The following is a 14,913-nucleotide window of genomic DNA, read 5'->3' on the forward strand; positions in this document are numbered from 1 at the left end:
TTGGTGGGAACCTTTCGAGTCTTTAAAGGCTTTGGATTCTTGCTGAAGATCTTCGATGAAGCCCCAAGCGCTGTTGAGGGATTTTTCAAATTCCTTCAGCGAATTCTTGACGCCATTGATTTCTTCTTTGAACTCGTGTGTTAATTGAGCGATCTGCGAGTGGAGATTTGAAAAATTATCTTCCATTCTAGATTCCATGGAGTTTAGCTTGTCGAGGAGCTGCTTTAGAGAGATTGGTGAGTCGCTTTCTCGGTCGCTTTCCATATCGTCACTCTTGGTGCTTGTTTCTTTTAGGGGAAGGCTTCGAACACGAACTGCTTGAACTGGATCGTTCAACACGCTTAGACATCAAAGTAAGCAAAGGAATGGCAACGGTTGTTTGTAAGCTTCGGAAAATGTTGTTAGAAAGACGTTGCTCTTACTTTACGATCACAAAATAAGCCTGTCATGGCTTTTCTCAGTAGAAGAATCACAGACCGCGGAGAACACGTCCGACCGCCATGACACCTCTCCAATCGGGCATTTTATTACCGACAATTCAAAAGCATCTGCCAATTTGGTTTCAATCGGTGGATAGACGCGAAAACCACGCAATTAGGTTTCCCCATCCACACTAATGCGTTTTCAAAAGTATCCGTTTTCATCAGGGCGAAAACGAAGCAAAATACTTTCAGCCACACTAACGTTTTTGTATCGTTTTCACCCGTCAACACAAAAACGCCCGAAAACGATGAAACGACGGGAGCCTGGGATTGCAAATGTGTTAACCAGCCTCCCATCCTCTCGGATAGATGTTCCGATTTTGACTGGAACCGATGGCATGTGACGCTTGTTACGTCACCGTTTTCAAAAGTCTCCGTTTTCACGTGTTCACAATAGAAACAGAGCGTTTTCAAAACGATGCGTTCTCAAACGTCTCCACTTTTGAAACCGTTTTCGAAAGTCTGCATTTTCGTCGGCGTTTCAGGGTGGATGATAGGCGAAAACGTATCAAAAAGTATGCGTTTTCAAACGAAAACGCATTAGTGTGGATGTGGCCTATTTTGCAGCGCGAAACGCGTGACCCTCTTCTTTATCAACAGTTTCCGTAAAAGGAACCGTAAGTTACGCGAAACGAACATACATTACATTCTATGTGAAAATATGGTTCACCGGTGAGGACTTAAACCCTGGTCTCCTGCATTCAAGGCAGACGTAATATTTAACCACCACAGCACAGGTGAACTTACTGTGACAGCGGCGGAATAGAACAGCTTATTCTTATTACATCACTAAGATCACGGCGTCGCTCATTCAACACGAAGAGTCTGAATTCACTTAGGATCGGCTAACAGCAGCGATCTAAATGTTCGAATTAACATGTAACACGAGGAGACAGCACGGAATATTCGTAGTAAGTGATTCAGCCATTTATTTTTTAAATAGGATCACTGTGTTAGGCCTTATCACGGTTTTCAACGCCATTTTGACAAGTAGGGAAACAGGCTTGAAATAACAGTGTTTGTATGGAAATCCGATGTCAAATAATGTTCATTAAACATCGCTTCTGAAAAATTCATGAATTGGAAACTTTTGGCACTAGGAAAAGGATTTTAAGAAAAAAATTGGAGGGGCGAGCTGTGCCAGAAAGCGTCCAGTCCTGTTTTGAACTTTCCATACATTTCTCTGTATTTTTTCCCGCGCTAACTATTTTAAGTAGCAGTTCATGGCTCGTTCGCTATACAGACAAATGTATGGAAAGTTCAAAACACGACTGGACGCATGTTCTGTCGTGAATTGTAATACCGTCGTGAATTGTAATACCTGTCGTGAATTGTAATAACACTTGTCGTGAATTGTAATACCTGTCGTGAATTGTAATAACAGTTGTCGTGAATTGTAATAACGTACCTATCGTGAATTGTAATAACCTGTTGTCGTAATCAGTTGTAATAATCCGAGCTGTCGTGAATTGTAATACCACGTTGTCGTGATTTGTAATAAGTCTTAAGAACAAACAATTATACAATGATGGTAAAATGACAGGCCAAACACGGCTCCTATTGGTCGAGATAGGAAGAATATGACCTTCAAAGCTAATTTGCTCTTACGAATACGCCGTCTTTCAAAGATCTGCCTTTTTCGTACGAAAGTAGGAAGGGTCTTTGTAGATCTCTCTTAGCAGAGGCTGATTTTCTATCAAGTGCCATTTACTCATCTGAATGGTTTGTAGGTAAAGCACAGAAGGGCGCCGATATTCTGCAACAAACGGCAAAATGTTTTTGCGCGTTTTTTGTTTGTTTTGTAGGGCCGACATTCTTTCTCTGTTATTGACCGTCCAAGAGAATTTTATCTTTAAGGTTATCGGGGTAACCTCTGTAGCGTAATCTCTGTTTGAATAGAGTAACGTTTTCTTCAAATGTTGTTTTTGAAGATTTTGTTCTGAGAAGTCTTCAAGGAACTGTTATTTACAACCGAATGTCAAGTATGTACGTGACTCTCATACGTTGAGACAAGTTGAACACGCTTGCAGAGCATTTTAAAAAGAACGAGACTTCCTTGTCCAAATGTATTCATTCACCACTCATATTTTTAAAATACTTTGTTATGAAAAAGCGTACTTTTGTCGTATTATAGAAAAGTCACGCAGCTGAAATACGGTCAAAGGAATAATTTTGCCTAACCAAGGGTGCCTGACAAATTTTACTGCTCGGGTCAGTTAAAACGTTGTCTTGCTTCAATTTCAAAGCGTAAACAAATGTTACGAAAGTAAGCTGGATTTTGTGCTTCAAACTTTTAAAAAAATACACATGGATCAAAATAAAGGTTGTTTTTCTTGCGTCATTTTTTATATTTTCTTTTGTAATTGTTTGTTCTTTAGACTTATTACAATTCACGACAACGTGGTATTACAATTCACGACAGCTCGGATTACAACAAATTACGACAACAGGTTATTACAATTCACGATAGGTACGTTATTACAATTCACGACAACTGTTATTACAATTCACGACAGGTATTACAATTCACGACAGAACAGACGCATCTCTTCACGGTGGCCAAAATACCTAATCTTAACAAACGATTAATGTTTGTTTGCATAAAAATTTTGGCAGCGGTTTTAAAACTGCCGTTCGAATGAGAAGTACGCCAACAGTACAAATATGGATTGATAGAGGAGTTCGTGAATAATAATAATAATAATAATAATAATAATAATAATAATAATAATAATAATTTATTATTTATATAGCGCGCGAATCATAAACAGATGCTCTCGCGCGCTTTACAATAAAGATATCCTAAATAAATATAATTTAAAATTACAATGGCAATTAGGTCAATGGCTAAAATACAATTCTCAATAAAGGTCAAAGGCTTGACGAAATAAATGAGTTTTCAACCTGTCCTTAAAAGATTGAACACTTTGTGCGCAGCGAACTGCGTTCGGTAAATTGTTCCAGAGCGCTGGTGCAGCTACGGTGAAGCTACGATCACCCAGCGTACGCAGAGTCTTGATTCTGGGCGGTTGAAGGAAACTTGAATAAACTTGTATAATAAAGATTGAAATGCTGCGCAGCGTAGTTAATAAATGGGAATTTAAAGATTATAAAATCGACGCTGTTAAAAGAGTTTCAACCGACGTTTACCCTGAAGAAGGCAGCATTGTCGAAACGTCGGTAAAAACAGCGTCGATTTTATAATCTTTAGAGCTCGTGAATAACATTAGCTGTATCCGTTAATACCCAGGCGCTGTTCTTTCCTTAGGAAAATCTGTAACGTAAATATGTAATTTGTAAAAGTGCTAGTAGCGCTTTTCTTTGATCGCGCCATGCTCATGCCATGTTCTTGATTTAAACTCAGTTGTACAGCCTGCTGATGACCGTGAATCTACAACGGATGGCGACGAACAATAAAACTAAATTATGAATTATTAAACAAAATATCGTTTCTAACATGCATACTGAAGGCAACAGTTGCAGAGAAAAGTAGTTCATCGCCCCCAAAATAAAGGCACGATATAGGAAAGCAAATCAACTGTATTTGCTCCATATAAAAGTGCCCTTTGTCGGTTTAACAACAAGTTAGACAATTGTTGGCTTCACACTACAAGCTAAGTTAGTTTCAAGTAAGCACTAGATTCAAGTGCACTTGAAAATCTCAAGTCGCACTATAGAAAACTTGGCTTCACACCTGGTGACAAAGTATACACATGAAGCACAAGCTGTCAATCATCATTCGCGGTAAAATCTGAAATGCGATTGCTCGCCGGAAAATCATGGAGCCTTTGCAACGGAAAAACGTTTTATGTTGTTTTTTCTCTTTGTTTTGTCTTTAATTTTAACTCAGAGAGTTTTAACATTACAGGAAATGCATAGGTACTTCATTGTTTACGAGTACTTGGCGACAAAACAAAAGAACAGGCGACATCGTCTGAACTGAAAATCGATGGTTCAGGCTGTCTTTAAAGATGAAATTCAAATAAGATCGTAAGTTTAACTATTTGTATCGGCTTTTTCTTCTTTTTTATGTTTACTTACAAAAAAGACTGTTCCATGAAGTCCTCAAACTGCGAGGCGTATCTCCAGCCATCCATTTTGATTTTTTTGGATTAATTTTAGTTCACGACAAAATGTGTATCTGTCCTGGCACTGCAGCACGTGGCTTTCAGTTGGTTTCCCTTTTCCTATTGGTCAAGTACGTTCTCAAGTGTGGTGTTGGCCATACTTGGCAGCGTACTTCGGCTTCTTTGAACTACGAACGTTTCCATGGTCACTACGTAAAGTTCAAGTTGGTAGGTTTTACCCCTTCACGCTCAAGTAGGTTTCAAGTGCACTTAGATTATACTTACAAGCTCTAGTGTGAAGCCCCCCAATATCCGGTACAATATCTGCGCATTTTGCTAGAAAAACAAAGCACCAACAGTACACGGATAGATTCGTGACCTCCTACAAAATAGAAAATGACTTTGGGGAAATCTTTTTAATAATTTAATATAAACGCAATGCATTATGCCCTCCACAGTTAATGTTCCATCAAACATGTTAAAATAACAATAACTTTGATAAATAAGATAAGATTTTAACTTATTATGTTAAAATATAAATTCATATGATAATAATTATCTTTCACATTGCATTCAATTTGAAAATGTTATATTTCTCTAGTAACTACAATAATATCTAACAATAACTATCAAACTCTAAGGTCAATAACTGTAATTATTTAACAGATTTATAAATAGGACAAACATTTTATAACTTGAAAAACTTGAAAAATCATATACAATGAAGCTCTAAAAATGAATCAAATGATAAAACCCTAAAATTACTTTAGGACTAAAATGTTTTGAAAACGTCTAAAAGAAGATCCTTCACAACAAGGCGTCAAAATGGATTCATGCAATAAAAATCTTTAGATATATGGCCGCTTTGTAAGGTAGCTCAATATCTAGTTCAAGATCTTGTCGGATAGATTTTGACCATAATAATAATAATAATAATAATAATAATAATAATAATAATAATAATAATAATAATAATAATAATAATAATAATAATAATAATAATAATTATAATAAAAAATAACAAATAATATAATCTTTATTAAAAATGCCCAACTCTTTTAAAACACAACACTATGCACTCCTAAAAATTATGTACATTTTCAGCAAATATAAAATTCTCGTATTCAAATAATAATAATAATAATAATAATAATAATAATAATAATAATAATAATAATAATAATAATAATAATAATAATAATAATAATGATAATAATAAAAATAGTAATAATAATAATAATAATAATAATTGCCAGGCGTTTTAAGCTTTTTAAATAATGGACATTGGGCGTTTTATTATACTTTTATTTTTATTTATTTTTTAAGTGTTTTCATCGCGATGAACAGAACTTTTAGTATTTAGATTTAGGATTTTATGGATGATAAATAGTTTTAGCATTTAATTACTAGGATTTTTTTGATTAGAAGTTCAGAGGTTAATTGTAAATTTGTAATTTGGTCGTTACATTGATTGGCTACGGCTGGCCGCCCAATCATTGTTTAGGTAATCTGGGCATCCAGAAGTTTTTACTGCCATATAATAATAATAATAATAATAATAATAATAATAATAATAATAATAATAATAATAATAATAATAATAATAATAATAATAATAATAATAATAATAATAATAATTATTATTATTATTATTATTGTTATTAATATTATTATGTTGTAATCACTTTGCTTAGGACACAGATCTCGTTTGAACTCTTAAGATCGGTACATGCAAGCGTCGGAGGTTCGCGAACGCCGTTTCGTAGCAAGATAGAGCAATCATTAGACTGTGAAATAAGTGTCGCTAGTGCGGATATCTGAAATACGTGTCTATGTGCTTTTATACTTAGGGCTTTTTATGGACACTGGTTTAGCCGTCATTAATATAATTCGATTGTATGATCTTGATGTCTCTGCATGATGGAATTCTTTATTTTATAGAATTTTGAACTTTTATTATTAATTATATCTATTTCCTTTTCCTTTATGTATCTTTTATCTATTTTTTAGAAGTTGTAAATGAATAGTGTTTTTACAATTTGCTTTGTATATGTTAATAAAGAGATTATTATATTCATTATTATATTTATAATTATAATTATTATTATTATTATTATTTTTATTATTATTATTATTATTATTATTATTATTATTATTATTATTATTATTATCTCCCGTCATTAGTGTGATTCGATCATATGATCTTGATATCTCTGCTTAATGGAATTCTTTATTTTATAAAATTTTGAACTTTTATTATTAATTATATTTATTTCCTCTTCTTTTATGTAAGGTTAAGTTACTTCTTTTTTTAGAATTTGTGAATGAAAAGTGTTTCGATGAATTGATTGGATTTTTTGTAACAGCAAGTTGATTGTAAATAGGATTTTAATTGAGGTTTTGCAATAAAGATTTTATTTTGAATTGTTATTATTATTATAATTATTATTATTATTATTATTATTATTATTATTATTATTATTATTATTATTAAACTAGGCAACGTTACGCATTACATTATATTGTGGTTAAGCTAAAGCGTGTTATAGACCTCATTCCAAAACGGCTACCATTTTACATTCTTTTGTTTGGACCCTTCATACCTTGTTCAAGGTAAAACATTCTTTTGATTTTTGTGTCTACGGCTTCTAGAGAAGCGTAGACACTATGTCATCGGGTTGAGTGAACCCCAGGACACCCAGGAACATATCAGGCACTTAACCCCACGACACCCAGGAACATATCAGGCACTTAACCCCAGGACGCCCAGGAACATATACTGCCATCCTTCATTCTCGTCTCCTAAGCAAGGTCTTCCTTACGTCCTAGTGACACTGTTTGCAGAAGGCGACCTGTTGAGTCTGGAAGTCTCGGCACGGGCACAGGCGCTGAAGGTCTGGAGACTTTTTGACGCAACTAAAGAGAAGAGCGTGACTCTGCAAAGTGCAGGACTGAGTTGATGCGCTGTAACAGGGAGCTAACAGAGATTCCTCTTTATTAACAGAGCTGCATTTTACCCCAAACCTGAAATAAAACATGCCATATTGATACATGATAGATTAGTTACGAACACATGTTTTATCGACGGAAAGAACCTTGTTTACAAGTATTATACTGTAGTATATTTACTGTACTTAAAACGAAACGCGAAGGTGAACTAGTCCAATTCTCGTACAACTCACTTAATAAAATAAGTTTACGTCCAGACTTGTTTTGATCACTGAACTTTTCGTTTCGTAACGTATTTCAGCATTCACACATCGTTCAACGTTTACCAAAAGTATTAAAAGTTTAAAACTGAAGAAAACCACGGTGCGAACGATTGGCAATTTCCACTTTGGTGAAACTATTTATGCTACAAATTATCACACAAGGACTGGCCAAGGATCCCCCTGACAAACGACTTACTTTTGAAACTGTTCGACGTTGTTGATGTCAATAAAGTAGGAAGGCTCGCACAGGAAATCTAAAACGAATCAAAAAAAAGTAAAATTAACCAACAACACAATTGCGTAGCTAAGAACAGTACAGGCATGGTGATTTGTCTTCAAGCAACCAGAGGAAAACCGAAGCACTTGTGTTGCAGGGTTTTAGGGGTTTTCCCCGTTTGGCGAAAGTTGTACGCTGTTACTCTTTTAAAATACTTCATTTTTAATTGACACTCCGTTATTCTTTCATTTGAAGGTTGAAGGCAACGATCCCTTTCTCACCAGGGACACACTGATGAAAGGAGTGCTATCAGCTCATTACTGCTTGGTTTTATCAACAGAGTAGACTGTTCACAGTCCCCCTATTTTTCCGTGGGATTCTCGAGACCGGTATGCTTCGATGGAGCTGCCGCCATCTTGGTTTGTAAAAGCAAGCGCGATCTGGGGAGAGTGTCTAAACTACCACTCTATACTAACACCCACTCCCGCTCCCCTCGGTAGTTTAGACACTCTCCCCAGATCGCGCTCGCCTTTACAAACCAAGATGGCGGCAGCTCCACCGAAGCATCCCGGTCTCGAGAATCCTACGGAAAAATAGGGGGACTGTGAACAGTCTATCAACAGAGTTGACAAGATAATTTGGCCATTGTAAAGAGATTCAAATGCTGACGTTTCGAGCGTTAGCCCTTCGTCAGAGCGAATCATCACTGCACTCTCCTCACTGCGTCAGCCACCCTCACAATCGTTACTTTCCGGGGAAGAGATTGTTACCTCTGAGTAACTGCTGCTTCTCTCCACTGCACATCGCCCGCGTCGTGACAACAAACCGTGACCGAATAAAGCATACGGCTAACGCACATTTTTACGCATTATGCGTTAGGGATCTTTTCATTTAATTATTAATAACAATAATATCACCGCCGTTTCCCTTACATTAGCCTCCCTTGCAGACGCTCTTTTGTGTCGTCACGCAATCTTTCCTCCTTCTCGTTGGGTTGCGTCTGCGAGGGGGACTACCCTTACATAAGGCATCAGCTGAATCGTCAAAAACTTCGCCGAGATTTCTTGGCCCAATTCCCGGGAAAGGTGGGGGGGGGGGGGGGGGGGCTGGGGGTGCGGTAGGGGGTACTCCTTACAATGTCTGGTGGAGGTGTGCGGCTCCTTGGTCCAAACCCTGATCCTGTTGCAGACGAAAATATGTAACTTTCCCGGCGGTACCCATTATCAGACCTGGTTTCTAGAATTCATACTCGTTTTCACACTTCAGGGAAAATGGTGCAAAATTTACACCCTATTTCAGACCAAAACAGCTCAAAAACCATACCCCTTTGGCGCTACACATACCTATACAGCTTATACAGAGTACCCCCTCCCCCGAGGAGTTCAATTATACCTCACATTTCAGGTGCCGGATTTAATTCAAGCCCCGGAAAAACTGGCAATCAGGCTCCAGTTGTTCAAAGAGCGGATAATTTTATCCACTGGATAGGTCGCTATGCGGCAAATAAATGTGTGTAAGAATTTGCCCACAGCCCTAAAATTTGTCTATAGAGTAGGAGCGTATGTCTAATTTAAGTATGGGATTGTGTGAAAAACTTCCCAGAAGCGTTGTTTGGTATACATTTGCCCCGCTGGATAGTGACTTATCCGCTGTATAAAGTTATCCACCCTTTGAACAACTGGGGCCAGCACAATAACCCACACAAGTGGAGTGGGAGGGGTGGGTTCTTTGTGGTAGTTTAGAGTACAATCTATCCCCACCCTCACCCTCACCTTCGAATTGAACCGAGAGATGAATGACCTTTCAATCAATTCAAAAAGTGTGAAGACTCGGTTCTCGTCTGTCACTTAAACTATAATTTATCGCGACTTCATTGTTGGGCAAGAATTAGGCTTTACTTTCGAGGGATAGCTACTAATAGGGGTTGCTAGTTTTGAAAACATAAAATTTAAACGTTGAGCACGTCAACTTTTGGGAATACTTTCCGAAATCCATCACAATCACTTACTGGACTTCTTACAAACTTCAACGCAAGACTTCCCAGCTTCACCCATCATCAGCTTCAATTCCGTCAACGGAGGCCACCTTTCACCGTGTTCACAAAAGTTCTACCAAAGAAAAAAACAAGTAAGTTTGTTTAACTTCATTCCTCGACATTTAAGTCCTGGCTTGAGTACGCAGGACGTTTGTTATGTAAACCTAGGTTAATGTCCTTAGTTCCCCGGCACAAATCTCCTGTAGCTCAGTGGTAGAGCATCCGAAAAAATAACCCGCGGAACGTCACAGGTTTGACACCGGTATCCTGTTGGGAGAACTCGGATTTTCTTTTTCCGAGTATGCCTGAGTCGCTGACTGAAAAAAAAAATACATCTATCACTTACATAATACTCGGTAAAGGCATTTACACGTTCCAGCATTCCCTTAGGAGTCCACTCATGGGGTAGATAAGGCCTTACCTAAAACACAAGTTACAAATAAATTAGACAAGAAAGCGTCGATTAGTACTGAGTTTTCAACTGAGGATTTCAACCACAAACTCAAAAGTTAGAACCACCTTGTACAGCATAATAAACAGCGGCACAGGAAAGTACTGCTCAGTAGCTTTCATTTGAATGGTCACACTTTAGGATTTCATCCACAGACTCAAAAGTTCTAAGAACCACCTTGTACAGCATAATAAACAGCACCACAGGAAAGTACTGCTCAGTAGCTTTCATTTGAATGGTCACACTTTAGGATTTCATCCACAGACTCAAAAGTTCTAAGAACCACCTTGTACAGCATAATAAACAGCACCACAGGGAAGTACTGCTCAGTAGCTTTCATTTGAACGGTCACACTTTAGGATTTCATCCACAGACTCAAAAGTTCTAAGAACCACCTTGTACAGCATAATAAACAGCACCACAGGAAAGTACTGCTCAGTAGCTTTCATTTGAATGGTCACACTTTAGGATTTTATCCACAAACTCAAAAGTTAGAACCACCTTGTACAGCAAAAAAACAGTACCACAGGAAAGTACTGCTCAGTAGCTTTCATTTGAATGGTCACACTGTAGGATTTCATCCACAAACTCAAAAGTTAGAACCACCTTGTACAGCGCATGTCACAGCACAATATGATGATACTGCTCACTAGCTTCAGCTTTGATTTAAGAAATGAACGTTACACGTTCGGGTTTCATCCACACACTCTTGATTTAGAAACATCTTGTAACATTGTGTATCATCAGTTCATTTGAAACAGAATGAAATGTTTGGATAACTTAGTGTAGGTCAACTTTAAAGAGAATTTGTTACTTCATAACCAAAAACAGCAACAACAACAACAACAATTGCCTTTGATATGGCTGTGTTTACTGGGCTTTCCAGCGTATTTACACTTGTTTCTCATTATGAACAAGACTTGTCTTCAGCTAGGTTTGGCTACTTTACGCAATTCTGACCAGGCTGCAAATTCGAGAACCTTGCTTCCTTTTTTTTTTATTTGTTCATTTTTATTGATTATTAAATATTCAAGAATACAACTTTTAACAATTACAAAGGAAAGAAAAACACGTAATACTAGTTAATTAAATAAAATAAAACTACAACAGAAACAACAACAACAAAAAAACAAAACGAAGTTAATTACAAGAACATTTTGTATTGGAATCCACTCACACAAAACCTGTCACTGTTTAAATACCTTCCATTGGATGTTGTCACGTTTAATTATTGAATTAAGGACGGTGCCTACTAATATCGAAGTGCTTTTTGCGGTTAATGACTATGCGGGAAAAACAGATCTTAGGAAGGCCTATTGGAATCCAAAACGAAAATTGGGGGTAGCCACGCATTTTTCAGAGATAATTAAGCAATAATATCTCTAAAAAGCGCCAAAATATGAAGCAATGTATGGGACTTTTTCCTAAATTGAAGCTTAATTATCTCTGAAAAATGCATGGTTACCCCCAATTTTCTTTCGAGATACCACAAGCGTTTGCTAAGTTCTGCTATCTCCGCATAGTTTTAAGCCGCGCAAAAATTTTCCTGTATTAGCACGCACTACCCAAAGGAGATGCGCAGAACGTATGCGCAGTAACAGTAGTAGGCACCGTCCTTAATTTCTCCTATTTCTTAAGATGCTTAAGAACCTTGCTTCCGCTTTACAGTAACCTGGCCACTCTCAACTTCAGTTGACAATCAACCACTTCAGAAAAAAACATGTGTCTTTTGAGTGACCATTACTGCAAAAGTCTCAATCTTATTGAAAATGCTCGTTGCACTTACCTCAGTATTGAGAATGCCTTTGATTGTCTCCTCCACAAGAGAAAGGTTCTTGATATCTACTGTGATGACGTGCGGTTCTCCTATGAAAACCTCAGCATAAGGATGTTGGGATGTTAGCTGTTAACAACAAAAATAAAAAAAACGATGATGATGAGCAATTTTATGTCTGTGTTCTATCAGCAACAGGCAACTGGCTGACCGATGGCAAGAGTGCAGGTCTCTCTTTTTTCCAGCAAGATTCATATCTGAGGACAAATTCAGTCATTAGCCGAATTCATATTAGAGACGGAAAATCGTCTGAGACGGGAAACTCATCACAAGACAGAAAACTCGTCAAATGTGAATCCGGTGTGTGACGAGTTTCCTGTCTCAATTTATTCGTCTAACTTTCCCGGCCAAACCGACAAAAAAGTTGGACGAGAAACTCGTCAGCGACGAAAATCCGTCCTAAATTCCATTAGACGTAAAAATCACGACGGGATTTCTGTGTGTCCTAGGATTTAAGACTGGACCAAGAGATCCCATAAGTGCTTCTGGGATAGAAAATCCAACATGGCGTCGAAGCTGAAGAAAATGATTAACACGATTCACTCTAGTCGGGTTTTTGTGAGACGAAATTACGTCCGAGACGAGTTTTCCGTCTTCGAATATGAATTCAACAATTTTTGTCAATTTGTCATTATTTTTTTTTTTATGATTATTTTATGCTAAGTTTGACGATTTGTACACTGACTGCTAAAAAGGTGCAAATCGTTAAATAAAACCGTAGAAGTCGCTAAAAACAAGTATGCAGTAAACCTTCGACCACCAGGGAGAAACACCGCTCAAAAAACTTGTCGCAAAAAACTAGCCTGGTGTCACGCTAGGGTATTCCCTGATCTGTTCTTAGTTTTTTCCCCTTTCTTCAGTTGATGATCAGGTTAAAAGGTCTCCTTTGACACTACTGAATTACAAATAGCTTCATTATAGATTACCTCTCTCAATGTCGGCTTCAGCTTGAAGAATTCTGTGTTAAGTCGATTGTGAGGTGGATCAAACTGCAAAATAACCGTCCAATTCCGTCAAGAACACGAACACTATTCAACAATAGTTCTCTCAAATTGCACTGTAACAGAGGTAATATTCCCCATTTCGTTACCTTTGCGTTTAGAAAAACACATCCTTGCGCGATGGCCTCAAGGGGTGCTGGTCCTTCATACGGGAATCCGAGACCAATGAATACCTGAATCAAAACATGAACAGGTCGAAGATTATGGTACGGAGGAAAAAAGTGGTAAAAAATCAAGGGCAGCTAATGGGCCATTTCCGAGTTGCTGGAACCCTATTATGAAAGCAAAGCTAAGCGCAAAGCTTTTTCATATGAAAATTTGTTTTGTTTGCATATGAAGGAAAACTAATTTTTATAATAAAAACTTTGCACTTAGCCTCGCTTTCATAATGAGGTTCAAAGCAACTCGGAAATGGCCTACTGACACGGGAAAACACGGCGGAAAATGTTCATATTGGAGGGAAAACGGGTGCAAGATTAAGGAGAAAGGCGTTACCGGTTTAAGCTGCAAAATTTAGAATACCTTAGTAGAATACCTTAAACAAAAAGTAGCAGGAAAAAGGAACAGAACACTTGTTACTGGCTGTGAGATAACGCCTCACTAGAACGTTATTTTCATGCCATAAACAATCAGACGATGACAAAGTATTTGGGTTGGAAATCTGGTTTCACGTTCGTCACACAACGCTATTTTGCCACTCTCTTTTGTCACGCGTCCTGTTAAATACAGTCGTAGATAATAGGGAGCTTAAGCAACGACAACGGCAACGGCAACGAAAACGTCACCTGAAAATACATCTTTATTTCATTTGTGCCACTTCGCGATTATTTAAACTCGTTCAACTCTTACAAAAATGGCGAACTATCCAGGAACCAAATTGGTAGGAGTGGCGTTTAAGTAAAGAAAGAAAATGAAAAATTCATCGTCATGCGTTCACGTTCTCCACAAAACCTTAAATGTGGTAATTTCACGTTGTTGTTTGCAGAGGACGCAAAGAAATGTACCAAAAGGTAAAACGCACGTGCAGAGCGATTGTTTTTGCTCATTAAAGCTATTGTTTTGCGGCGTTGTCGTTGCCGTCGCCGTCGTCGTTGATCAAGCTCCCTAATAAAAGGCAAGCAAACCTTGGTATCCTCCAACAGCTTTTCCAAATCAGGCTTACTAAGAATACCATGGGTGATCACATAGTCAGGAACATTCTTCTTTATTTCTTCTTTCTGTAAAGGAAAAATTGAAAAAAAGATATGCATTTCCGTACCATAACAGGCCATTTTCATGATGGCGTCATTTGACTACAACTACCGGAATTCATTTCGTTTTCCTTTTCAAATTCAAATTTTGTAATCCCAGTGGACAGCAAAGAACAATAGCTCTAATTAGCATGACAAAACAAAACAGAAAAAATGAAGGATTCTGGTAGTTGTAATGAAAATGTCCTATTCAGCTTAAAAGATTAGCCAAATGATTTAATAAACAAGGAAATTTCTAGTTTTTTGCATTGGCTTTCACCCATTCACTCCCGTGCGCACTCCACCCATGAAAGAAAAGGCTTCTTGTGCTATTTATGACGTCATCAATTTTCACGGCCAAAGGTGTTTTAGATAATCGGTCTGT

General features: G+C 37.5%; 1 protein-coding gene across 1 annotated transcript in view; it reads right to left on the reverse strand.

The window, feature by feature from the left end:
- Nucleotides 1–4,960: 4,960 nt before the first annotated feature.
- LOC146484762 (alpha-1,6-mannosylglycoprotein 6-beta-N-acetylglucosaminyltransferase A-like) overlaps nucleotides 4,961–14,913 on the reverse strand; it is a 27,961-nt gene continuing 18,008 nt past the window's right edge. Inside the window, exons 13-20 of the mRNA XM_085104209.1 lie at nucleotides 14,424–14,516; nucleotides 13,389–13,472; nucleotides 13,225–13,287; nucleotides 12,251–12,367; nucleotides 10,360–10,434; nucleotides 9,987–10,086; nucleotides 7,958–8,015; nucleotides 4,961–7,573 (exon numbers count right to left, since the gene is read on the reverse strand). Coding sequence (XP_084960335.1) covers nucleotides 7,375–7,573; nucleotides 7,958–8,015; nucleotides 9,987–10,086; nucleotides 10,360–10,434; nucleotides 12,251–12,367; nucleotides 13,225–13,287; nucleotides 13,389–13,472; nucleotides 14,424–14,516 — 789 coding nt within the window. The 3' untranslated portion in view covers nucleotides 4,961–7,374. The remainder of the gene's footprint in view (nucleotides 7,574–7,957; nucleotides 8,016–9,986; nucleotides 10,087–10,359; nucleotides 10,435–12,250; nucleotides 12,368–13,224; nucleotides 13,288–13,388; nucleotides 13,473–14,423; nucleotides 14,517–14,913) is intronic.

Source organism: Pavona decussata, unplaced genomic scaffold, assembly GCF_977016875.1.
Source record: "Pavona decussata unplaced genomic scaffold, jaPavDecu1.1 SCAFFOLD_29, whole genome shotgun sequence".
Lineage (NCBI taxonomy): Eukaryota > Metazoa > Cnidaria > Anthozoa > Scleractinia > Agariciidae > Pavona > Pavona decussata.